The 26,735-nt window shown below is 37.6% G+C and overlaps 1 protein-coding gene across 1 annotated transcript in view; it reads left to right on the forward strand.

Annotated features, from left to right (window-relative positions):
- Nucleotides 1-203: 203 nt before the first annotated feature.
- Nucleotides 204-26,735, forward strand: part of si:ch73-211e3.1 (mastermind-like domain-containing protein 1) — a 95,955-nt gene continuing 69,423 nt past the window's right edge. Inside the window, exon 1 of the mRNA XM_051708361.1 lies at nt 204-748. Coding sequence (XP_051564321.1) covers nt 701-748 — 48 coding nt within the window. The 5' untranslated portion in view covers nt 204-700. The remainder of the gene's footprint in view (nt 749-26,735) is intronic.

A 26,735-nucleotide genomic window follows, 5' to 3' on the forward strand; every position in this document is an offset into this window, starting at 1 on the left:
AAAAAGAAAGCAACCGAGAGTAAATGTGGTTGTGTGTCTTGTGTTATTCTGAAATAAGAATTCCTCAAGAATTCTGAAATTCTCGCTCGTTTCTCAATCCGACCCTGGCTACTGCCCCGAGTCCCGACTACCCAGTCTTAATAACCCTGCATAAAGTAAAGCATTGAACTGGAACAAACGTGAAACATTGAACATAATGACCTATTATATTAACCCAGGGTTAAAAATAAAAATTACCCTATTGGTTAACAAATTCAAGTGTGAGAAAACAGACAACCCATAAGTGTGACTGTGGAGGGACCGTAATATCCCTTTAAGTACAGACGGTGAGTGAAACATCTGCGTCTCCTCCTCTGTGACATCGTTCTGACTCCGCCCACCAGTCAGGAAGATACAGAGCCGAATGATAGTAAGTGGCTGTGCAGAGCGAGGGCTGATGCAGACGTTTGTGTTATTAGTCGCCGTTCGAGAGGATGAACACGAGTGGCGCTTGAACGGAATGTCAGATTAGCTTTCATTTGGATCCAGTACTCACTCCTAGTTGTTATCGCACACGCAACTGGGCGATAGCAGAATTCCAAGGCTCATATTAACCATTTTTTATTAGCTTCCCAATTTGGCTTTTCTTCACAAAGACAGTTCACACATACAGAAACAAAGTGGATTTAACAGTGGCTACGTGGTTTCCCCGCACTCCAAGATGCTTCTGGTCTCCCAGCGGCTAGACTCACCTCGCATGGACCCATTAGTGAGTTTACGAGTTTAATACTATCGATTTACACAATAGATTGTTATGATTGGTGGCTTGTTCCAATTTAACGACCGTTCTTAGTGTTTATGTCATCGCGCGCACCTCATACGCCTCCACACTGGCTTTTTATGCAGCAGCTGGTGTTTAAACAGTACACTCCTACTCTAAACGTGCTGGAAAATCCACAGTGAAGTTTGAAAACTTGAGTGGAGAAATCCCAGGGTTTTTTCGTGTGTTAGATAAGGTAGACAGAGATTAGATGACAGGCTTGGAGACTGCATCAAAGATTAACTGGCGCTGTCCCGCGCGTTTACGCATACACTCCGAGGAAGTTCCATCAACTACATTCACAGTCTGCTATTACAAGCACGTATGTTACATGCTATACGCTTTAAATGGTATACGCCTTTTTGGCAGCAAGCTTGCCTTGTCGATGAATGTAACGCGACTTCACGATTGATGAAAACCTTTGTTTTCATACACATTGCGTAAGCCAATGCAGAATCACCATCTCTCGAGTCAGAGAGGTAATAGTCCCATACTGCTAAAGCAGCATGTGGTCTGCTTGTTGGAATGAAATGGCATTTATCAGACGCTCAGCGGGGCTGCGTGCTCTAACAAAAGACTGAAAACTGTGGACTTGGATGAGAGCGCGGCTGCAGGCGCAGTGCAAATCACCTCAAAAGTAGCGATGATGTGGGTTTTCACTGTCGGAATTGCGGTCGCGTTTTAAGTCTAGTGTTTAACAGTTTATGTGGATTGCTGAGAGATAAGAGATACAGACGGTGGCTGAAATTAGGAACAGGACTGCCAGTGTGTTCAGGATTAAGCCGAGCTACCAGAATACGTAATGGGATTATAAAGGTGGCGGAGGGCTCGTCCACTGTCCAAAAATTAAATAAAAAATAAAAAAAAGATCAGAAGGCTGCATGCAACTCTGTGTTTTCGTAGAAACAACCTTAAACTGTCTATATGTCTGTCTGTTGCATACCATGCTTGAGATCCCATGTAATTCAGTGCCTTGTCGATCAATAATCGAGGCTAATTAACTAAAAGGGAACGTTCAATGTCAAGCATGATTTACGTGCTGAACCCATTGCCTTCGCTTTGTCATGGATTTGGCTAAACACATTTCCGAAATCTATTATTGTATTTCCACCGATACAGCATGTTTGCCCCCACTGGACAGTCCCATATTGTCAGTATCATAAATTCCCCATAAGCTCAAGAGGGAATTTCCTTTATCCTTTTTCCTTTGTTCCTCTGTAACATTTGAGAAATAGTCACAAATATTTACATTGAAGAATGTGAGGGTAAACGAGAAAAAGTAGTCTTCTTGGGGGGGAAAGCTATTGACATATGCATATAGGAAAATATTTATAAAAGTTAGTTAATTGTGAAAATTAAAATACGTCTTACAGTTATTAATATTCAACCCGATCTCATGAGAAGGCGTACAAATCCATTCGAGTTGGCTAAAGGGGCTGTCACACTAGGCTTTGAGCACGATGTCACGCGGGAGGGCTTCCGGGGTAAGTGAATAAAACATCACAAATAACAGATAATATTCTATAAAAAAAATTCAAATATATTGTCTACTCACTTTCCTGCAACAATAAAACACACAGCTTTAAAATATGGATTCTTTGTATTGAGCCAATAGGTCAGCGTGAGATGTTTCTATCTTCTATTGGTCATGCGTCCTCTCGTTTTACGGATTCACGGATTAGAGTCCACCAAACCTGAACTTTCGATACGCAGCATAGTACAGAATTTCTTCGCATGAGGTTGTGTTTCCGGTCTACCGTGTTCGGATGCGTTTGAATGGGAGTGAATGGAACGCAAGTGTAGTGTGACCGCCCCTTTGAACGTATGAAATCGTTCGAGTATGTTCGTATTAATTTGTACGAATTCTAGACGTGCAATACCCTAATGTGTAACTGTTGCATTTTAGGAGACGAGGGATTCACTGGCTGTTCTAGAAGTCGTACAAATTTGTACGACCAAACTTGTACGATTTCATATGATTTAGCCAACTCGTATGAATCTGTACGATTTCTCTGTGAGAGTGTGTTGCAATATACATTTTTTGAGTGGGGTTCCACCCATGTAACCCATTTACCTTTTTATCCTAGGTCAAGGGCATCGATCTTTGAAGTAGGTCAGTAGGAGCAGGCAGCTCTGTAAATAAATGTTTTTTTAGGTAAGCCAAGCTAAGTCAGAGCAATTTGTCATAATGCCATCACGGTTTGAACAAGCTTTGCAATTCCAGCATGTAAATAATAATAATAATAATACTTCATTATCACATTATTATTAGCCTATTATTGAAAATATATAGATAATCAAAATTCTTTCTAAGGTGAACTGAGTTAAATGGATTGTTTTTCTAGAAGGCAATACCACAGTTGTAGATTTCCCACACCAAATCTTTCTGCTCTACTCGATTTAAACTGATCTGTGGCCAAATGAGTCAGAGTGCTTTGAAGCTGCTGTTGAAGGATGAATAAAAGGGCCGGAGTGGAATGCGCGTGCTGGTCTTCAGATCTCGTGCATGCATAGAGCAGTTCACTGTAATGCAAGCAGCACTCGTGAATATACTTGGATCTCACCTCAAAGTTAGGTGAAAGTTTAAAACAACACATTCAACTTTTATCTTACCGACATTTCTAGGATGAGATCACTGAGTGAGCTTGTGTGAAGGAATTTAACTCTGGGGGTTTTTTTTCTTTAGAGAGTTCAAATAGCAGTCTTCAAAGACACTCAGCACACCCTCATACCACAAACAATCTCTCTGTCATTTCCTGCGCTAACTAAGAATCACTCTCAGTGCATCACCTTGATTGACTCATTTTTCCTTCATGAGGAGACAAGGATGAAATTGTGCTGATTTGCAATGGTGAGCCATATGGTGGATCGAAAGTAGAGAGGGAGGGATGGATGGGGATAGCATGGTTTTGAATGTGATTCTGAGCTAGACAATAACAAAGAAAGACAGGTTGCAGAGACCCAGATTAGTTATTTTACTGTGGTGGGAGGTGAACATTTTACCCTCATGGTCATTCATATTTTTACAGACACATTAAGCCATGATAGATGCACAACCAGTTCAACAAGGACACATTTGTGGTCTGTATACACAAACACACAAATACCTTTTCATATATATATATATATATATATATATATATATATATATATATATATATATATATATATATAATATTCTGTATCATCACAGAAACACTAATCAATCAAAAGTAATATCAACTGTCTGTGACAGCTGAAGTCATACATAAACAGACAACAATCATATTCCAGTTGTTCAGAGAGTGTGCTTTTTTCAAACATGGCCATGTAATCATATTTACTTTACTTTTCAAAGATATTTAGAAGAACCCTGGCAGTTCTGGAGCAGTTCTATGATAACCATAATGTTAACCATTTTATACAAAAAGAGAACTGAAAAAATGAAACAGTGAACAAGAGGAAAAATGAACAGCTGTTACTGAGTTAAACCCTCATGTGTTCCCACTGTCACTCTGGCTTCCTAATTTTAAAGGAATATTCCAGGTTCAATACAAGTTAAGCTTAATTGACAACATTTGTGGCATAATGTTGATTACCACAAAAATAATTTCGACTTGTCCCTCCTTTTCTTTAATAAAAGCAAAAATCTGGGTTACAGTGAGGCAATTACTATTGAATGGTGCCAATCCTTAAAACGTTTTAACAAAACAATTAATGTATGTGCTTTTATAAAATGATAAGCTTCATATTTCTGTCTTTAAACCTTTCAAAAACTGAGCATAACTTGTATTGAATATCCGGAATATTCCTTTAAAGTTTCTGTGTGTAATTTTTTTCGATGTTAAAATACTTGCATTGCAGTCAAGTAAGCCAATTGTTGGTTGATTTCCCAGAAAAAAGTAAGTGCTTACAACATTACTCTATTTGTTTGAGCAGCCCAACACAGCAACATTGACTCAACCAATGCACAAGTTTGGGGAAACCTGTTTGAAAACAGTGATTATTTGTGCAATTTTGGTTTGGTGCTGATAGTAGCACAGTAAATACACACTTTCCATTTAACTTGAGTAGGCAAAACGGACAGAGAGAATGAGTTAAGGTGAGGAGAAGAGAAAGTGAGGTGGGGGCTTAAGGGTTAAGAAGTGACAAAAACTGCGTCAGCATTATCAGACAAGACCTCACCAGGAAATAACAGTGTTGCCTAGGGATGAAAAACAAACAGGAGCACATACTTACTATTGGGTTGTGTGTTTTCCTTTCCTGTCTCCACCACTTTGAGGTACCAGACTGGAGAACACACCTACACTCACCTCAGAGCTTTGCCTGCTCCTGGTGACTCTCTGAACGGAAACCACTGTGCTTCTCAAACACACTAGTGATGGGTCGTTCAAGAGTAGTCTCAGACAGTGATTCGTTCATTTTGTGGTGGCCGCGCATGCGCAAAATTCATATTTATGTTTCGTTCATTTGACACGGAACAGCTGTGCATGCTCTGTACAGGAAACAGAAATGATTACATCTGCCAAGCTGATCTTTAGGTTTGAGTCTTTCGTTAATTTTTCACGTGATAACTGCATAGCCTCTACAGGAATCAGAAATTAGTTTACACTCCCAACCTTACTTAAAAAAGTGGTTAGTTTGGTTTTATTTATTATTTTCTGCAGTTGCACATGGTGTTTTTGGTCTCAAATTTTATTTTCTTTGTTTCTTGCAATTTATAACTTTGTGAATATTTCTGTCATGATGGTTCTTTTCCACAACATTGAATCTGGTAATAAGTGTTAGTTAAAACTTTAACTTTATCTGTATGATAGGAAAAATCACATTCATAAAGCAAGATGCCTTAAATTCAGCCCAGTCCTAACTGTTTATAATGGATTTATAACTTTTATCAAAATATATTTTTTTAGAATATCACTACAAAAAGCTATGAGGAAACCCCATATTATTTACTTGACTATTGAATTGATTTAGAATAAACTGTAATGTATTTTTCCTTCATGATGTATCCCCTAAATCAAGCCTTAAAGAATTTCCCTTTGAATTTACTGATTTTACTTCAGTTTTACACTTAGCAGAAAATATATTGTAAACACTTTCTGCATTAAATACATAAATATAATTCATCATGACATTTTAAATTATTTTGAAATTGTCATTTATTATCACATTGAAATGTAATGATCACGATACAAACAATTGCAACACACTGCAGTGAAAGCATTATGACTGATGGCATGGGCAAAACAGACAGTCTGACTAAGCTGATCCACCAATCATAACGTTAGTTTTAGACATGATTGTATATTTGTTAACCAATAATATTTTCCGTTTCATTAAGGGCCGGGATATATCCAGCGTTTAATGCTGATGCACAAGCATCCCTGGAGTAACCATAATTTGCCGTGTAAATTTATTTCCCTGCTAAGCATATATATATATATATATATATATATATATATATATATATATATATATATATATATATATATATATATATATATATGCAATTAAACTTTGTGAAAATACTGCATGTTATTGCACCCCTGCTAGATTTTGATGCTCTTTTTTTTTTCGCCTTTTACTGCTGTCAGTGGTGCCTTTTTCTCGTGATAACAAATCATTTCAATCTATATTTCTAAGTAGGAAAACAATTTCACTATACACAGAAATGCACATAATAGTACACAAATAAAACAAATAACCATTCATTTTTATGTAGGCTGTACTGTATATGGTAATACAAGATAACGTGTTAACGTGAACATTACTACACTCATATTAGCTACAGTGCTTAACAGTTTATTGCGTTTTATGAATTAGTTTATTAGTTAGAGTAATAATAATGTAACAATTTTCATAGTAGCCTTATAAAAGGAACATTAATGACACCTATTCATTTAAATACTTATTTCACATCAAGTTACCATTTTTTTGTGGGGGAGATCAGGTGCATGTTTTTTTTATTTTTATTTTTTTATGGGAGGTCTTTCATAATTCACAGTATGCCTACATCTTCAGACACTACTACACCACTGCAAAGACCCATTCCGGAGGTGAACTAATCAGTTCTGTTTCCTGTAGAGCCCAAGCAGTTATCGTGTGAAAAATGAACGAAAGACTCGTACCAGAAGACCAACTCAAGAGGTGAACTAATCAGTTAGTATCCTGTACAGAGCCTTTGCGGCTGTCATGTGACAAATGAACAAAAAGACTTGAATAAAGATTTGTTGATTGTGCTGAACCAGATTTAAAGATCCAAGTCAGTAAAATGATTAGATCTTCCCATCACTAAAACACACAGAAGGTTACTTATCAACACCATTTTCTTTTAAAAAGTGAAAGCGAAATCACAGGCAGCAGTGACCAGTGAAATGAACGAGAAGAGGAAGTGTAAATGTGTGCCAAAATTATTGAATGAATCAGAGAAGCACAGCTTAGCAAGAAGAAACATATTGTATGCTTCCTTTGAAGAAAAATGTTAGTGGAAGCAAGGTATAAAATAAAATAGAGCATCCTATACTGCTTACATTACCTCAATCAACTACTATCAACTATCATAAAGCCCCCTGTGAACTCAGCATATGTTAGGGCTCGAAGGCCCAGAGGAACATCATTGATTTGCATCATATACATGCTGCATCAGCAGCAAAAATGCATAAAAAAAGTTGCTTGTTCTTTACACAACTATTTGGGAACAACCTCTGCCAAGTTTCTGTTACTTTGCAGATATGTGGGTAATTTATAACTGACTCCAGACCTCTGAGCACTCATATGGAAAACGTTTTGTGTTCTCCTCCTCAGGTTATTGCTTGTTTATTGAGGCTTTTAAAGTAAATTAGGCTAAAATGTTAAAAAAACAAAATGCATCTTAGATGACACCAGGAAAACGTGTCTTGTACCATCTTAGAGGTCAGTGGCAAATCAGTGAGTTCATCATTAGGAAGACAGAAAGGATTTATATACTCACCCTCATGTTGTTCTAAACTTGTGTGGCTTTCTTTCTTCTATACAACACAAAGGAGATGTTAGGCAGAATGTTAGCCTCAGTCATCATTACATTTCATAGTATGCAAACTATGGTTTGTTTCCAGCATTATTTTCTTATAGTCAAATTTTTGAATTAACATACTATACAACCATTTAACAAACTAATTTGTTGTTACGCATTCACAACGTTGTTATAATATACATAGTCAATGTGGCTTTAATAAGATTAATATCTTATTAACACCTTCATTTCAGATTTATAGTATTGAGTTGCACACAACACATTCTCCAGAGTGCAGCTTTTGAATAAAAAAGGGAAGGTCAGATGTGAAAAAAGAGAGGGAAAAAGTGAGAAAACAATGAGAAATGGAAATCTCCACGTACCCACTGAATGACATCATGCCTACAAATTTAGTTGGATGCAGTTTGTAGCTGGGAATGTTTTTGTCCTTGTCTTGTTATTTTAGTATTTTGTTTTGTCCAATTGTCCAATCTTTCTCTGACTAGTTCTTTCCTTCTCAGTCTCTCCCTTTCTTTGTGTGGATCTCTGTCTACCCTGAGTTTATGTCAGAGACCTTAGCACATCTCATTCATGTGACTAATTCAACTATTTATGCATAGTGTAAAGATCTCCAAATTATCCCCTTTCCTCCCTCTCTCCTCTCTGCTCATTATCTGAAAATATGCTGCAATACTGTCTGTCTGTAGTCTCACTGCATGGAATACAGGTCTTTGTTCAGCACCAGCAGTGGCTTCCCGCTTGCATCATTTCACACTCACGCATACACACTGTAATGATCTTGTGGCTCAGACTTTCCTATTGGAGAGAATAGCATGTGGGACAGGGTGGATGAGATGTACTGTAGTTTGTTTTACCTTCCACTGTTAGAGACTTATAGAGCTTATAAGGTAGAGGCAGTGATGAAATTAACTGCAATGGTTCTTTGATCAGAGTGAGATAAAGAAAGAGAATTAAACTGTTCAGAGAGCATTCTTATAAGAATTATAGAAGAATGTATATGTACAATTGAAGTGCAGTGAGCCAGTGAGTGAATAAGTGATATAAGAAGGATCTTCAAATTGTGCTGAGCATTATGAGTGTTGCTCAGCATTGATCGATTTGGTGATTGTAGTGGAGGTGTTGAAAAAGAAGAGGGTGATGTCAGGAAAGTCTAACCCAAACCGAAACCTAACCATAAAATCTAACACCTTAACCAAACCCTAAAGTTAACCATGATTTTAATAGGAAAGTCATTTTTATGTTGCATGGAAGAAAAAGAAATATCAGGTTTGGAACGAGACGAGGGAGGCGTATGACAGGTTATTGACATACATCAGTCATTTAAAATGCATAAAACATATGAAAGAGTAACCAAAATTGTTCAATGATGTTTCCTTTCTTGAAATGAAGTGAAGAATAGGAGGTCAGCTAAAAGTTGGCACCTGTACTGTATGAATTTAAAATTCTGTTTGTTGATTGGTTGGTCTCAATGGGAATAAAAGTCATACGATATCTTACGTTTTCGCCATCTCTCACAAATTACTACGAGTTTTCATGAGACTATGTTTGGTGGAGCAAGTTATGACATGTAGATGTTACATTCCAAAGACAATTTTTTTCTCTTTGGAGTAACATGCACTGTCAAGTTGTTCACAAAAAGAAACATATTAAGAAAGCAATTGGGGTAAATTTAGATTTCATGGTGACTTTTAATTGATTTTAAATCTAAAACTCATTCAGAATGGTTGTTAAACGTTCCCCCCTTCCAAGAGTGCAGCTGAATACAGATGCTGTCTGAAGATTAATCAGTACCTTGACTCACACAAGATTTCAAAGGGACACTCTTGCAACAACAGGACAAGGAAATGTTTCTCATTTGAATGTGTCACTATGATACACTGTGATGATTGGTCTTGCCCACTAGACTGCTCACGCACACAAACACAAACGACAGTGCTTTCATCTGTGATCCAAAGTAGAACTACCCAGAATTTCTGGGTCTTCATAACGCAATGGTTCCCAGAAGCAGTTGTCGTAGTAACCTTGCCAGCTTTTCACAAGTGCGATCTTTTTCCTCCTCCTTTCTAAGGGATACAAATTTAATAGGGTGTAAATTATTAATTAGTGGAGATGGTAGGGGAAAATTTGATTTCTTCATACATAAAGACATTTTTATCCATGTGTGTACTCAATGCAAGAACAAAGAACTATACAGTATGTGGAATTAAAATTATGCCAATTTACAACCGTGTGGTCGATTGTGTGATTGGGAGCTCTATCTGTTAATGGATATAATTAATTGAACTGTCTTTTGGGCTGCCTTTTGCATTGATTCGTCATTTTATCAGAGTGTGGTATTCTAGATCATTCCTCTCTCTTTCCTCCTCCCTTGTGTCATTCATTAACAGAATGCACTTGTTTGTATATGTGCATGTGTGTGTGTCAATGTTTGATCACAAGTGTGTGCTTGCCACTTTCATCTACTCTCGATTTTCATAAAAATGGATAGGCACCTTCTTTTTCTAGGTTCTCCCATTGTTCCTCTATAATTTATCGAACACACCCACCATCCTATCCCTTAAACAAACATTTATGCATACGTTTTGTCTTTCTTTTCATTTCCTTCCTTCCTTCCTTCTCTTTCTCGCCTTTTGTGTCCATCTATCCACCTACTTTGCTCTTTGCACATGACCCCGGTCTCAAGTGTGTATGTCAGTGGGGAGGTCAGAAAGAGTGCCACTATGGCAATAAAGGGCCCATACAGGAACACAGGTGTCAGTTTTCAAGCCCACAGTAACATATTGTGGCGCAGAGTTCAGAGTAATTTGATCTAGACATAATGTTGTACCACGGTAGGCTGTGGTGTAGCCAGTGACTTGGGTTACACACACATACAGACATCTCTCGCCATCTCCATCCACTGAGCATGGACTTTCCGACCCCAGTGACCCCAGTCAGTGTGGCGGAGTTGCAGTAATTGATATAACTGATTAATAGCTCTGTCCGCTTTGCCCGGTCTCAGTGTAATTTCATTGTGGTGTCAGCATGGAAACCTCTCAGAAAACTAGGCCTAAACTTAAAGAGATAGTACATCTAAAATTATTATTTTTTTATATTCACTCTTGTTCCAAACTCACCAGACTTTTGTCTGTGGAGTACAAAAGGAAATGTTAGGCACAATGTTAGCCTCAAGTCAGCATAATTTCATTGCATCTTTTTTTTCCATACAATGAAAGTAAATGGTGACTGAGGTAAGCATTCTGCCCAACATCTCCTTTTGTGTCATCAAAGGGATAATATCTGGACTAAGCCATTCTTTAAAGAGTCTTTTCTATTTTGTTTTGTACATTTACATTTGACAAATGCCATTATCCAAAGCATCTACATTGCTTTCAAGGTATACATTTCAACTGGTAAGTGTGTTTCCTGGAAAATCGAACCCATGAAGAACCCATGTCTGTATAAAGTGTTGTAATGAACAAGTATGACTAGTAAATAACGTCAAGAATGGATGAAAACATGACTGCCTGTGGAAAGGTAGAGGAGCCTGTTGCTTCAAACGCTGCTAGTGTTTATTTGTCAAAACTATACTTTGTGCTTATACTTTAAAATGCTTAAAAATGTATATAAAGAATGCATGACTGTCAGAAAAGAAAAAGCTAAATTAAAAAAGACAATCAATAATATATAAATCTCAAGCTAGATCGTAATTAAACCATTTTATTGGTGCTGTTATGCTTGAGAAACACAGCACCCATCACTATGTAGCAAGATAATTGCAGCTCTTTTTTTTTTCCTTCCACTGGTTTTATTTTTAGAGAACATGGGAATTGAGAGCATGAGATGCTCATTTCGTTGGAGGGGCAAGCTCCTGTCACACTGTGATTGCACCCCAACGGCAGACTGTCTTTATGACAGAGGAAAGTCAGAGAAAGAGAGAGAAAGAGCGCATGTGTGTGTGTGTGTGTGTGTTTCTTTGTGAAAGAGAGCGATAATGAATCATTCACTACAAAACCATTTAAAAATCAGTCATACTTGTCTGAGTTTCTTTTCTCTCTTGCATTCTTAAGCCATTACCAGAATATTAAAACATTTGTTTTCAGAAGCAAAACTAAAACCCTGAGAATTCCTACTTGGGCTAGTAAATGATTATAAATTTGACTGTCTGTGTGAGAGTGTGTATATACTGGTGTATATACTAGGAGGTGGTTAGAGGGGTTTTATAAGAATCTTAAGGCCAAAGTATACTTCGGGTGTGCGCATTGCGGAATGCTCCACGTACAGTATGTGTGACGCAAATTGTGTCATCAGCGCAGCGCGTGGCTGTCTGTGCATGTGCTGGCCATTGACTGTACTAAAAGAGTGTCACAAAGCAGTTGTAGTGCGCATGCATCAAAGGAGTTCCTGTTCATTCGCTGTCAGAAAAGTATATTCACAAAGGCAACGACCAGGCACGAGACGATCAGGAACACGCAAAAACGAAGAATAACTGGGCCTTTAACCTCTTGTCCCAGGAGCCTTACAAACAGATGATGATGTAATTGAGAGCTGGGTCATTAGGTAAAGCTGGGTTTGCCAATGCTCAAGAGTGGATTTCCACTGCACTATACACATATGCTATAACGTACACATATAGTGCATATCCGCACTATAACATACTGATTGTTATGTGTTTTCTCTTAGAGGAGGAGTTCTTTACCTCCAGGTTGCAATAAGTGTTTTGCAAGAAATTTCTAATTATATAAAATCTGAACTTAGACACTTAACTATACTCACCTTTTAGTTGAAGGGGACTGAATGTTGTAAATGAAAGGCAGTGAGTAATTCATGCTCTTTTTTCACTTTTCTTTTATCATGCACACCCTAAAGTATTTTTTGAAGGGGTTGCTCTAATGGCTTCAATCACTGTTTGGCCCAGATATCCTAAACCCTGGAGAGCTCTTAGATGAATTAAAATCGCAAAAAACCATGCCGAAACCACAAATTAGGGCAAGACATCAAAGTAGTGGATTTCTCATGCGTTTGTAATCGTGCTCACTTCTGAAATGTTTGTAGCTAAGGTCAGTGGCAGCATATTGCAAGTTTGGAATGAAGCAACATTTGGTGTATCTGCTATCAATTTGATGTGTTTGTCACGAAGAGTTTATCATTTGACCTGACCATAATTCGTGTCAAACTGAATGCACAAACATCCAGTCAGTGTCTGCTTGGGAAAACTGCATCAGAGTTTCACATTAGTTACTTGGTTATCAAATGTAGGATAAGTATCTCTCTTGGTACAGGTGAAATTTCCATTCTCAATCAAAGCAAAAAGCTTCCCACAGTATCTTAAAGTTCCCCTCTTATCTCCCCAGAGTTGGCTTTATTATCCGCTAGTAATTGGCTTTGAGTCGAGCCATATCAGCGGTAACAGTGTGACGTTGGAGTGCGAGACGCTTTCTGAAGTGGCGGAGCCACTGCCTTGCGGTGTGTTAGTGTGCCGCGTGGGGTTGTTTGCTGTTGCGACAGAGCTGTGTTTGGAAAGAAGGAACATATTTCTACCTCACTCAGACATCCAAAACAAACAGCGCTACGTAGACTGGAGCTACTCTCTGTTAGGACCAAAATTCCACAGCAACCACGCAGCCAGGGAATCTTACTCCCCCCTCTCTTACACACTTTCTCTCTCTCCCTCTCTCTCTCTCTCACACTGAGATTTAAATGTTTTTTCCAGGGGTTTACGGGGATTCTGTAGCCAACATCAACAGTTATGCATGTTGTTCTGGTTTGCTGGATAAATTGATACTGCTCTAGAATACATCAGTTCAAAAGGACAACCACTAACAATCCTTTGCCCATGAATGGAAGGGCATCCGCTAAACCTAACAAAACAGCTGTTTGAACAGAGGTAACATTGGAAATGTGTGTGGTGGAGGGGAGGCTTTACTGACCGCTTTTTTCCAGAGATTCAGTCATGGTTAAAGCCCAAATTATCCTTTGGTTTTGACGCGAACGCTTAGCATACGTATACAGTCGAACACTCAGCTTTTTAAAGTATACTCCATTTGACTGTGTGTGTGTCTTATATCTAAGACTGCTATGAGATAGTTGACTAATTCTTTTCTGGAGTTTAGACCCATTAAGATGTCTTTATAGTCTTTCAGACTCGAGTTACACATATTGTAAAGGTATTACCTGACCTCCTCACTTCACTGTTGTGGTTTCCACCTTTATCTCCTGTTGTTTACAGCCGTTTACATCTTCTTTTTAAAGTTCTTCATGGAAGTAGCGGCACAATTGTGAGTGTTGCCACCTTTTGGACCTACTTATTAGTGCAAATAACTTCAGGCGCATGAGTATACTGCACGTTTAGAGGACAGGTGGTTCGAAAATCGGGCTGCACACATTCAGTGCTCGAGTCACGCGTCCGCAGATGCTGATCATGAGATCAGGCTAGACTCATTTCCAGTGGTTTCACCAAGAGGCCGGGCCATGGCTTGAGTTCATAGGGCCTGGGACAAAATGTTTATGGATGGGTCCCCACTCATTACTCAGCATTGAGAAGTCGCATTATGTGCCAAGCCCCATGCCTAGGAATAGACCAGTATATTGACAAGTTGGATTAATCAACCGATTTTTGACTCATTTGAGATGATCAGCGTCAGCTGATATTTGTGCTGGCTTGATTAAGATGAAGTGTTAGTTCATCCCTGTATCAATTTCAAAGTCTACTTACAGCCTTGGCAATGGATAATAAATGCTTTCTGGTTCAAAATTTTAGTAAAAATTGTGTAAAATAACACTTTTTGAAAAACAAATTTGTAAAATAAGTCAGCATTTTGTGTATAGGCTACCTCATCTGTCATTAAGTAGCATTATATACTGTATATATTAGAGCTGTCAAAATGAATGCATGCGATTATTTTAAAATGTTTAACGCATACATTTTTCTTAATCCCGATTAAAGCATTTACTGATTTGACATTTTTATTCAGCTCCATATGAGTTCTCACCACTGATTGGAATAGGGTGGAATCTTTGTAATGTGTCCGCCTTGCTTCTGCCTTGCTGGAAAATTTGGATAAATTGTAATTTATGTATCATAAAATCAAAAGCATTTTTCATGTGGTGTTTAAAACTTCACGGATGATGTAAATGTAACTTCACAATTGCTGTAGCAAAGAAGTGGATAGCCATGATTAATATTGTGGAGGATAAGAGTTTAAGAGATTTAATGCCCATTGCAATGAATAACTAACCTAGTTTTTTTAGAAATCCTTTGAATTCTTTGTGGTGTTTGTAATAAATTGTGAGTACGTGACCTTTATTTGTGTTTTTTAAAAACGGAGATTAAGAAATTATATTTTGTTTTGAAAATGTTTGCTGTCTGTATAAAATCAGGTTTGGTTGTAGTAGTCAGGTATTTTGTCACTGTACTGTATTCCGAACTAGTAGCATTTAAACTTGCTCTACTTTATTGTAATGTCTGTTTAGAGTTGTTGTGTTCTAATAACTTGATTAGATTTTAATCGAGTTTCTGCCCCGGGGCTTTGTCAAACACATTTTGATTAGTGAATACAGCCTTAGGTGGCTGAATGAATTCCTCTCTGTCTCCACCTTTTGCAAGTTTAGGGCTTTGTGGTGATCTGACCTGCAGATTTCTCTCTCTCTCCCTCTCACTGCTCTCTATTATAACAGCTGGGCATCTCTATCCTGCCACATCAGGACCTAATAAATGTGCCATACGCTCATTGATTTCCCTGTGCATGTTTGTGCAGCTGCTGGAAATGACATCACTTTCTGATTGGATGTGGTTGTGTACGACTCAATGAGTGAGACATCTACTTGCGTTGCTCTTCAATGAGAACAAATGATGCAGGCAAGATGCCATTGTTGCCCCTCAAACCACCAAGTGGTTACAGTAGTATCATCTCTCTTTCTGTAATTTCTCTCTCTCATACAAGAAGTCTAAATGCCACCCAAGCAACAGGGACTTTCTTCTATAATGTTCACTGTACTATGACCTACTGACACAACAAAATCTTGGCGGCAGTGCTGCGATGCAGTCAGTGTATGTGTGTGTGTGTTTGTGCTGAGACAAAGCATTTTTGTTTTTTGCCATCTGCCTTTAAAGAGTTGCTGGTGGCAGGAATACATTCCTTCTCTTTTTATCTGTCAGAACTCCCTTTCACGCTCCCTTCACCTCCTCCTTTTTCCCATTATGTTAAATTGTTGTGACAATGTAGCACTTGAGAGTCTGGTGTTAAAATATTCCTTTTTAATGACAAATGAACATTTGGATAGATTCCTCTCTTTGACAGGTCATTAACATTTGACTCATTGGAACCAGTGGTGCTGTGTTGTTGGCGCAGTTCTCTCTTCATTGCAATGCAGTGATGGCAATGCTAAGCGCCTGGAGTATTAATGCATTTATTCATTCCATCAAATCCCTCTTCATACAGATTATCAGACCACTCTTTAAACTAAGAAGATGATTTCATTTTATCCAACAAGTTAACAAGTATGTGCAGCTATCCCCATTATGTATGTGCGAAAATGGGAGAGCTTCTTATTTCTGTGATTTTTGAATGTGTTTTGGACACATCCTGACATCCTGTCAAAAAATCGAACATGCACAAATATACATAAATATTCCAACACATGTAAAAAAAGAAAAAAAGGTTAGTATGAGTAGCTATGAGCCCTATCATAAGGTGTGATAAACTAATATTAGACATTTAGAGTTCATTGCCAATTAGATGAAAAATATAGGCATTATATTCACAATTTGCTGTCTACAGCATCATTCTATGAAAGTATGAAATAAAACTACATCAGCTGAACACTAATACACTCAAAATATTTTAGCTTATTTTTAAGATGTACGCATTTCAATTTCATAACAAAATTCTGTCAAATTGTACTGAAATCTTTAACAAAATGAAATGAATAAAACTTACATTTATTAAAGTTTTTATTTAATTTTGTTCAATTCATTAATTATGCAATTCAGTTTGCCCAATGTCTGCATGAACAATATTTCACATTTTGAGGAATGCCTTTGTCAATAATTCTGTCCACTTCGATAAAAATATGGGCATTCTATCACCTACACTGCTATCTAAATATCAGCATCAGTCTATGGAAGAATGAAGCAGAACCATATTGACAAATGCGTGATTATTGAGTGAAGTGCTGAAAAGCCAATTTTTTGTTATAAAATAAATACTGTTTGAGTTGGATTCGCCGTCTCCCGCTTCCTCCTTGCAACCCCATTATGAACTCTGTTACACCAATATTTGGCCATTATGAGATTATTTGCCATTAGACATACAGTAATTAAGCTGCATTAGCCTATTTCACATATATCTGCATTGTAGCGGTCATTGGCCATCTAGTTATCCGTATCAGCCATTGAAAAATCCATATTGTCACAAAAATCATTTGATATCTGTTTGTCACTGGACTATTCTGAATACTGCACCACATAATGAAGGTTCATTCTTTATTACTACTTTAATAAGCTTGTGCCCCACACTACATCTGATGCTAGACTTATGTACATCCTTCCAGGCTGCTGTAAGGGAAAAAAGTCTTTAGTAGCTTTCTATTCAGATGTTACTTCCAGAAGTTCCAGTAGACATATGCGGTGTGCTAGGCACATCTAACATGGTTTGAAGAGAAATGTTCTTTAGACATTTTAATTTGACCTATGAGTGGTTTACCGATTAAATATTGAGCAAAATAAATAAATAAAAATAAAATAAAAGAACTAGTGTGTTCAAGTCTTTGTGGTACATGTATTGGTTTTATTGTACAAACTAAAAAATAAACTGTCAAATTCTGTATTTGAGTGTGGAGAAACAGTCAGGAGTGTATAGTTGTGGCAGTATAGGTGAGCAGCAGTCAATAGTTGACTATTTGATTTTGTTGGATAGTGCTTGGAGGACAAGGGAGAGCCAGTGCTCTACAAGAGAAATCAAAAGCCTTTGTGTCGTACAGGGACCTCCAATCAATAACCAGCTCTTCTCTTGCTCCCTCAAGGACGTTATCTCACACACAAACACACACACACATAGGGTGTAGCTCTATATGGCGCCATTTTATGAGTGCTGTAATTGCTGTGACGCGTTCAGAGGAGAGCTACTGAGAGAGAACCATTCATGAGATTCATTAGAAAGGGGGTCCACTAAAAGAGAGAGAGAGAGAGAGAGAGAGAGAGGAAGCAGGAGAGAGATAGAGGCTTGGTAAGAAAGAGAGGTGAAGGACAGGAGGTAAGAAGAATGACCACATGCAGAGGCCAAAAGGAAGGGATAAAGGAAGGAGGGATGGACACGAGCACCAGAGAGAGGAAGTGAGAGGTGGACTATCTCTTGTGTCAGTGTGTGCTGGTGGGGCATTGATCAGAGTGCTGTCAGCTCTAGAACAGGCCGACCCTCCTAATGCAGGGCCATTATTTCACCAGGCAGAGATAAAGAGACAGGGGGTTTGTGAGGTGAGTGGCTCAGTGAAGAATGAAGGGATACACCGTAACCGCAGAGGACAAGTGTCCACTCAAGTGTGTGTGTGTGGGCGGGTTTGGGTGGTTTACAAGGACATATTTTAAGGTTACAAACGGGTAATTACAAGGGTATTATGCTATAAATGTGGTTTATGAGGACATTTCTAGTGTCCCCATAATTCAAATTGCTTAACTAACTAAACAATGTTTTTTTGAAAATGTTTTTTTTTTTTTTTAGGGTTAGGTTTAGGGCTGTGGTTAGGGCTAGGGGATAGAATTTATAGTTCGTACAGTATAAAAATCATTGTCTATGGAGAGTCCTCATAAGGATAGCCACACCAAGATGTGTGTGTGTGTGTGTGTGTGTGTGTGTTGAATGAGAAAGAACAATTTTTGTGCTACCGTCACCCTCTGTCTGAGGTTTTATCAATTAGAGACACTTTCCACTGTGTGCCATAGCAGGGGTCCAGACTAAAAAAATGACTTTCCTAAACTGAAACATTAAGGAGCCAAATGGCTGTTTTTAGTCACCAAATCACAGAATTGCTCGATTTAGATAGCTGTTCAGAAACAAGATATAAAGCAGAAGAAAAGGAAGACAGCTGATAACCCATTAATCGGAGGTTTAATAAACAGTATACAGTATATAGTTGAGAAGATAAGTTTGCATTCCCTTTTGTCTCATAAATGTTCACACTCCTTTCATAATTTATACAAATATTAGAGATAAAAGATTTTTTACTGCTCTATACTGCTCTTCACAATCTACATTACAGATAATTACATATAGTATGCATATTGTAGTTTGTTGTCTTCTTGAGCATCAGTGAATGTTTGCACCTTGTGTAATAGTTGTGAACAAGTCCCTCAGTTGTCCTAAGTGTCAAAAGCTTGATCTCATACATATATACCCTACCGTTCAAAAGTGTAGGGTCACTTACTCATTCTTTATTTTTTATTTTATTTTATTTTTTTCACATTTTAGAATAATAGTAAAGTCATCAAAATAACATGGAATAACATGGAATAACATAAATTGAACTATGGGAATTATGTTGTGACTAAAAAAATCCAAAATAAATCAAAACTGTTATATTTTAGCATCTTCAAAGTAGTCACCCTTTGCCTAGAATTTGCAGACATGTACTCTTGACATTTGACCAGCTTCTTGAGGTATCACCCTGGGATGCTTTTTAAACAGTATTGAAGGAGTTCCCATCAATGTTGGGCACTTATTGGCAGCTTTTCTTTATTATTTGGTCCAAGTCATCTATTTCAAAAACTTTTTTTTTAAATAAAATTTTAGTTTTGTAATTAAATAAATTAATATGTTGGCACAATTATATTTTTGTCTACAAAACTAATTTCAAACATTTAAGCATACGCCTTCAAATCAAAAGGTTTTCAAGATCATGAGAAACATTTCAGGCAAGTGACCCCAAACTTTTGAATGGTAGTGTATATATATATATATATATATATATATATATATATATATATATATATATATATATATATATATATATAGTATTATATATATATATATATATATATATATATATATATATATATATATATATATATATATAATATATTAGTATATATGTATATATAATATATTAGTATATACATTTTTTACAATATTGCCTTAGTCTTTTACTGTTACCGGATGGCCCAGACACAGAGACTACAAGAGTGCAAATTGAATGAAATCCCAGATGCAGTTTATTGTGCTTCTCCAATCCCAATCAATAATTACCAGGAGAAAAAAAGTGGTACACTATATGGGGCTTTTAATTATAAAGAAGCCCGAAATACACATGGGACTCTTATTTTGAAATGTATGCACTCCCAGTTGTGAGTTCACTGAAGGCTGATTCGCTGAGAAAGTGAATCTGATACAAAGTGCTAACCTGAGCTCCTGAGTTTAAATCCTCAGTTCTTTTCTGGTGATTCATGAGAAAGATCCAGTTCAAAAGAGTAATTTGGTCATGACTCTCTCGCACTGGGTTTATGTCGTGTGCTGTGCAGCGAGCTCGTCAGAAACATAACGGGTGAAAAGTGGCGCGAGACACACTGGTGCGCTCTAATGATGTATTCAATAACTCACAAGATGATATCTGATGAAACCGCATATGAACGCACACAACCTGACTGTCGCCAATGGTGACTAGATTTTAATGATAGTCGCAATAAATTATTTTTGGTCGCATTTGCGACCATTTTAGTCGCAGTCTGGAGCCCTGCATAGTCTCTCTCCCTCTCAAGCACACACATACACATTTACCTAGCTAAATAAGGATGTTCCAAATATTTCTATTGTTTTTATATAAAGTAGGGATACAAATTTGGGCAAATTGTTTTAACTGATCATCATCTATTATGAATCGACAATTCTCCATTAACCAACTATCAAACATGTGACCCAAAAAACATGAGGCCTTGAAGACCAGCGCAATACTTGAAACAGTGTAATGTAGTTAGGGTACAAAAAAATTTAACCGTTTTCTGTCACAGTTCAGGCTATGATAGCTTAGTTTTTTTGCATTCTGGAACATTCCACACACGGTGAAGCGCTCAGCCTTTCAAAGTGTACTCTTTCAACATCCAGCCCATACGGACTCGTCGACGCATGCATACTACGACTGTTTTGTGATACTCTATAGTACAGCCAACGTAAGGCAAATATGCAGACGATGTGCACAGATACCGATTGTCCATGTGTCTAGATAACGTGGTCTAGAATTTTTTTTTTTTTTTGCCTTTATATGTAAAAAAAAAAAAACATGATGAGATTATCGATGCATTTTGAAAAAAAATTGGGATCTCTATATATAACAAAAAGAAATGCAACGCTACAGTGTTGCAGTTGCCTAGATTGGCACAGTTCTCTAGCACAGCCTACTCGCAAGCAGTTAATTCACGCCCTCTCTGTGTTTATTAGCGCAAGTTTCACAGGATCGCACCCACTCCACTTTCCAGCCTCCAGTCTCATTCAAAATGATTTGTGTCCAAGCTAATGGGTTGCTTGTCCTTCGTGATCATCCTACACATCCGTTGTGTGATTTCCTCACATCGCTGTCTATCGTCTTCCTTAAAACATGGAGGACATGTATGGCTGTATGCCTATGAAGCTGCTGAGGCTTGTGGATGTTTGTTGTGGATATGGTATTGCATTGTACCAGAGACTATTTAGCAGAGATGGGCCTCTTCTATTAAAATGAATGGAGAAATTGGAGCATCCAACAATCAACGGATGTAGAAAAGGATGTCCCGCTTTGTCCCGTAAAGGAGAATGCGTATGCTAATTAGTTAGACAAGCCGGAAAACCAGCGTTTTTTAGTTTAGTCTGTATGCCGCATGTTTACATAGAAAAATAGCTTCCCAGCCTGCCCGAGAGCTTTCCAAAGATGGCCACCAAATTTAATTGTGCTCATTCTACGACTGAATTTTAATGTTGTATTGCACAATATGCATCAGACCATGTCATCTTAATGGATGAAATAGTCCCACCCACACTCTTTTTCATATTTTCGTTCTCTCTAAACAGACTGAGAGGAAGCCAGTGGACATATGTATACTCATACATGTACTTGTACATATAGTCGCTATCTGATGAAAAGCACGTATCTCCAAAAAATTTATTTTTCAAGAGCATGGAAAAACTCTTTTTCTCATAAACAATCTTACAAAGTGAATAAAAAAATAACATAAGTCACCTTTTGCACCATAAATAGAATTATATCATTACACATCTGTTGGTGAACTGTTTGATATTTTAATTGGACTTACATGGATTTTTGTTAGCGAACGTGGACATACACGGTTTTCTTATCATGGGTTCCAGTAGCGCATGTTCAGTTACAGACTGGAGTGTAACTGTTTGGGTTCCCAGAACTCAGTTGGTAGGTTATCGATTGCTAGAGAATTTATTTTTGGATATAATCTTAGCTTTCACTTACTACTTTAGATCAAAATCAGTTTTATGACTAGGGTTTTTAGTACGGGTGTTGAGTGGACAGTTCGGTTTCGAAATGCATTTTCTGGGTCCATCTCAAAAATGGAAATCTGGTAACCATATATATGGCTGGTACAGTCTACTTTTTAAAGCCACTTGACATTGTGTGTGCATGAATGGCTTTGGTTGTCAGGAAAATCACAGAACCAGTGCGACGTAGGCGATCTCTTCACAAAACTTCAGCCGGACAGCTGAGGTAAATTAGTCGATGCCCTTCAAAACATAAGGGCGGGACATACGTGGTTTTGATGGACACTTCTCAAGCTCAGTGGAGATACTTGTTATACAGATCGCCTGATTAAACATCTTTTCATTTCGATGCACAGTTCAAACAGTAGGTAGAGGTCATTCGGTGCATTCCATCTATGGTAAAAAGTCAAACTTGCCAAAAGTGGAGATGTGCGTTTTTCATTGGACAGCAACGATATGTAATTTGCCATTTGTGCAAACGCATTAATTTCACTCTCAGTAGTTGGTTATTGTGAAACATTATATTTTTAATGGATACCAGTGATCTAATAAATTAAGTAATTGTTTAATTGTTTCATTTGTTAACCATCTACATCCCTAATATAAATAAAAGAATACAGAATACCCAACCCTACCCATTAAAGAAAACATTTAGTATTTTTCGAATAGAAAAACATTATTTAATAGGGATGTAAAAAAAAATTACGGCATACTTCAGTTGTATAGGAGTTGTTGTTTTTTTGTTTTGTTGTTTTCAGATTACGATTTTTCAGAAGTTTGTTTATTATTCCTCTGTCTCAATATCAGATTTTCACACCAACCTCATCAACATAAACAGAGAAAGACAGAGTGAGAAAAAATGAAAGAGAGAGGGGGGTGGGGAGAGGCGGCGAAGGTAATCCGAATCCCTCTGTGGCTCTTTGTGAACAGCCATCTTTATCAAGGCAGATCCATTCTTGTCTGTGAGCAAAATCAAACAGAGACTAGAGACACACACACAAGCTCCAAGTCTGCATAATCAGGAAAGAAGGGGTGAAAGGGGGAGAGGTTAGGAGAGGGAAAATGGAGGGAAATTGTGTGATACGACAGAGAAAGAGAGGGGAATGGGGAGAAAGAGAGAGAGATAGAGAGGCCTTGAAGTCACATTCTTGTATTGGATAAGGAGAGACCCCATGGATTGGATCAAGGACAGAGTGTTCATTTAAAACTGCCTCACTGACAGCAGCAGCCCTCCACATGAATATTAATATTGCTTTAACAACCAGCACAGAATGGCTGAGACCAGCAAGACTCTCCTCTGTGTGTGTGTGTGTGTGTGTGTGTGTGTGTGTGTGTGTTTGTGTGTCAGCACTAACTTGGGCAATTTGCACTGCCTTTATTCCCTCTGCTCTCTCTTTGGCAGGACTAGGGTTTGGTGAACCTTGGGTGAAAAATTCCTGCTTGTATCTCTCTCTCTCTCTCTCTCTCTCTCTCTCTCTCTCTCTCTCTCTCTCCAAATTATTTAACATTCATAATGCCAAAGCATTTGACAGGTTGTCGACAAAGCTGCATGCAAAGAAAATAATGCAAAACAAAAACAAAATACAGAAATTATGAAAAATAACAAAAAGATTTACAAGTTAGACAAAAAAAAAAAAAGAATAGTGCTAAAATCTCACATGAACTTTATTGATCTGGTTAAAAATCTTGTTAATTTGTTTGTGCATATCATATGTTTTCAAACCATCTTATCTGCTCTTTGTGTAAAAACGAAACTGATCTGTATATCATGTTTGTTACTTTCAGAAGTTTAACAGAATACATTCTTTCTTCAGATTGCAGAAGAACATTTAAAGGAATATTCCGGGTTCAATATAAGTTAAGCTCAATCAACAGCATTTGTGACAAAATATTGATTGCCACACAACTTTATTTTGATTCGTCCCCCTTTTCTTAAAAAAAAGCAAAAATCTTGGTTCCAGTGAGGCACTTACAATGGAAGTGAATGGGGGCCAATTTCTGAACGTTAAAATAGTCACTGTTTAAAAAGTATAGCCACGAAACATAAACAATATGTGTGTGTGTGTGTAAGCGTGATTTTAGTGTGATAAAATTGCTTACTAACCTTTTCTGTGGAAAGTAATAGCCAATTTTACAACTTCGTTACCATGATGATGTAATGTCAACAAACCTTAAAATTACAGTAAAAATTTCCATTTAACAACTTTACTGCTCAAATAATACACAAGTTTTTGCTTTTATAAAATTATAAGCTTCATATTTCTGCCTTTGAACCCTCCAAAAATTTGCCACATTCACTTCCATTGTAAGTGCCTCACTGTAACCTCAATTTCTGCTTTTTTTAAAGGAATTATGCCACATATGCTGTCGATACAGCTTAACTTGTATTGAACTTGGAACATTCCTTCAAGAGTGACTTCTACTATAGTTCTGTAAACAGCTTTTCTCGGAGGAAAAGCTTTATATTTGGTTATTAGCTTCCATTCTCTGAGGTTTCCAAACCATACACCCACTTCTATCTCTCTTACAGTCGTTGTTCAGGTTGTCCTTTGTTTGACTCTGTGTGTGTGGGCAGGTTTAAGTGGTTTACGAGGACATTTTAGGTTAAAAACTGGTAATTATATAGGGTATTATAAGGGTATTATGCTATAAATGTGGTTTATGAGGACATTTCTAGTGTCCCCATACATCATATCGCTTAAAAAACATACTAAACTATGTTTTTTTGAACCTGTAAAACTGCAGAAAGTTTTTTGTGAGGGTTAGGTTCAGGGTTAGGTTTAGGGGATAGAATCTGTAGTTTGTACAGTATAAAAATCATTATGTCTATGGAGAGTCCTCATAAGGTTAGACGCACCAACGTGTGTGTGTGTGTGTGTGTGTGTGTGTGTGTGTGTGTGTGTGTGTGTGTGTGTGTGTCCGTTGGGAGATCCCCTCAGTAATGGGCAGCCGGTACAACAGATACTAGCACTTCCTCTTTTTTCTCCATCCCTCACTTCTTCCCTTCATTTATCATCTCTATCTATCTGTTCATCTGCTCCTCTCTTTCCAACCCTTCCTTAATCTCTCTTGTTATGTTTGATACTGCTTTAACTTCTCAAAGCTCACGTGCAGTGTTTTTGTATTTTGATTATGTGTGGTGACTTAGGTTAATGTTTGTAGAGAATAAAGATTTATGGTGTTTAGCGTGTGTGCTGATGTGTTTTTATGATTGTCTATATAACTAACCTGTTGATTTACAGATGTGTGTTTATGAGTTCAAGCACAAACGTGTGTGTAATTAGAGACAGCATGTTGTGTTAAAGTCACAGTGAGGTGAAGCTCATTGTTTTCCTCACAATCAAAAGACTGACCATGCACTGCTAATTGGGGAGCTTGTGAGTGTTTGTGTAGCTGTTTTTGTAGACTTGTATTTACTGTTTACATCGTCACAGTATAGTTCTGAACTGATAGTTGCTCCTGTCATTTAGAGTATAGATGTTGTAATTAAGCAAACAGTCTTGAATAATATAATGATAATCAGTAATTTTTTGTGTAGGCTAAATTTTGAATCTGGATTTCCTTTCGCATTCTGTTGTCTTAGTAAAGATTGGTGGAATATGTCTTGTGTATAATAAGGCATGTGTGTGTGTATATACGCATGTGTGTGTTTGTTCGCGCCCCAGGGCTCTTCTCTGCTTGAGCTGGACCTAAACCCTGCCTAAGCTGACCTATTTCCAAATCACCACACCCCCTACTCACACACAGACACACACATACACATGTACATACGTACACATGGCTGCCACTTCTCATCTCTCCTGCTTGTCGGAAACAATCAGGCATGTTCACACAAGCACACGCACTCACAATGCTACTGCACATCACTGTCGGGACACACACTGTGTATGTGTGCATGAGAGAAGGATGAACATTTTGTGTGTTTATTTAGTGGGCGTGTTCTCTTTGTATGTGCCCATGTGTCTGTTAATGTGTATCCAGGTTCCTGTAAGAGGTGTTGAACTTGTGTGTTTGTGTTTGATCGGTCTCCCAGTGAAAGTGCCTCCCGAGCAGTTCACTCACTCTGTTCACCTGCATTTCAACGTGTTGAGCAGTGGAAATCTTTTATACTGTACGTCTGTAGGGTGGAAGTCTGTGTGAATGTGTATCTGTGGTAAATATACATAAGCAAACAGAAGTAATCTAAAGTAAAATGAACAATGTAGAGTCCAGCCAAAGTTTAAAAAATACACAGATTTTCCTGTCTGCATTTTAACAAATGAGTGTGGATTCTCTCACACCCAAAGACAGACATACTAGTGCCACTCAAGATTAGGGCTATGCTGATATGATCATATATCAAAATACTGTGATTCTTTTTCTCACAATATTTCATTGATACATTAGATACTTGTAATATTATTGTAACTCTCATTAAATCAATATTATTTATGTATGTGTGCATACATGTCATTTTATTCATTTCTCAATGAGTGCATTTTGAATGTTTTAAGAA

This window comes from Myxocyprinus asiaticus, chromosome 1 (assembly GCF_019703515.2).
Source record: "Myxocyprinus asiaticus isolate MX2 ecotype Aquarium Trade chromosome 1, UBuf_Myxa_2, whole genome shotgun sequence".
NCBI classification, from domain to species: domain Eukaryota; kingdom Metazoa; phylum Chordata; class Actinopteri; order Cypriniformes; family Catostomidae; genus Myxocyprinus; species Myxocyprinus asiaticus.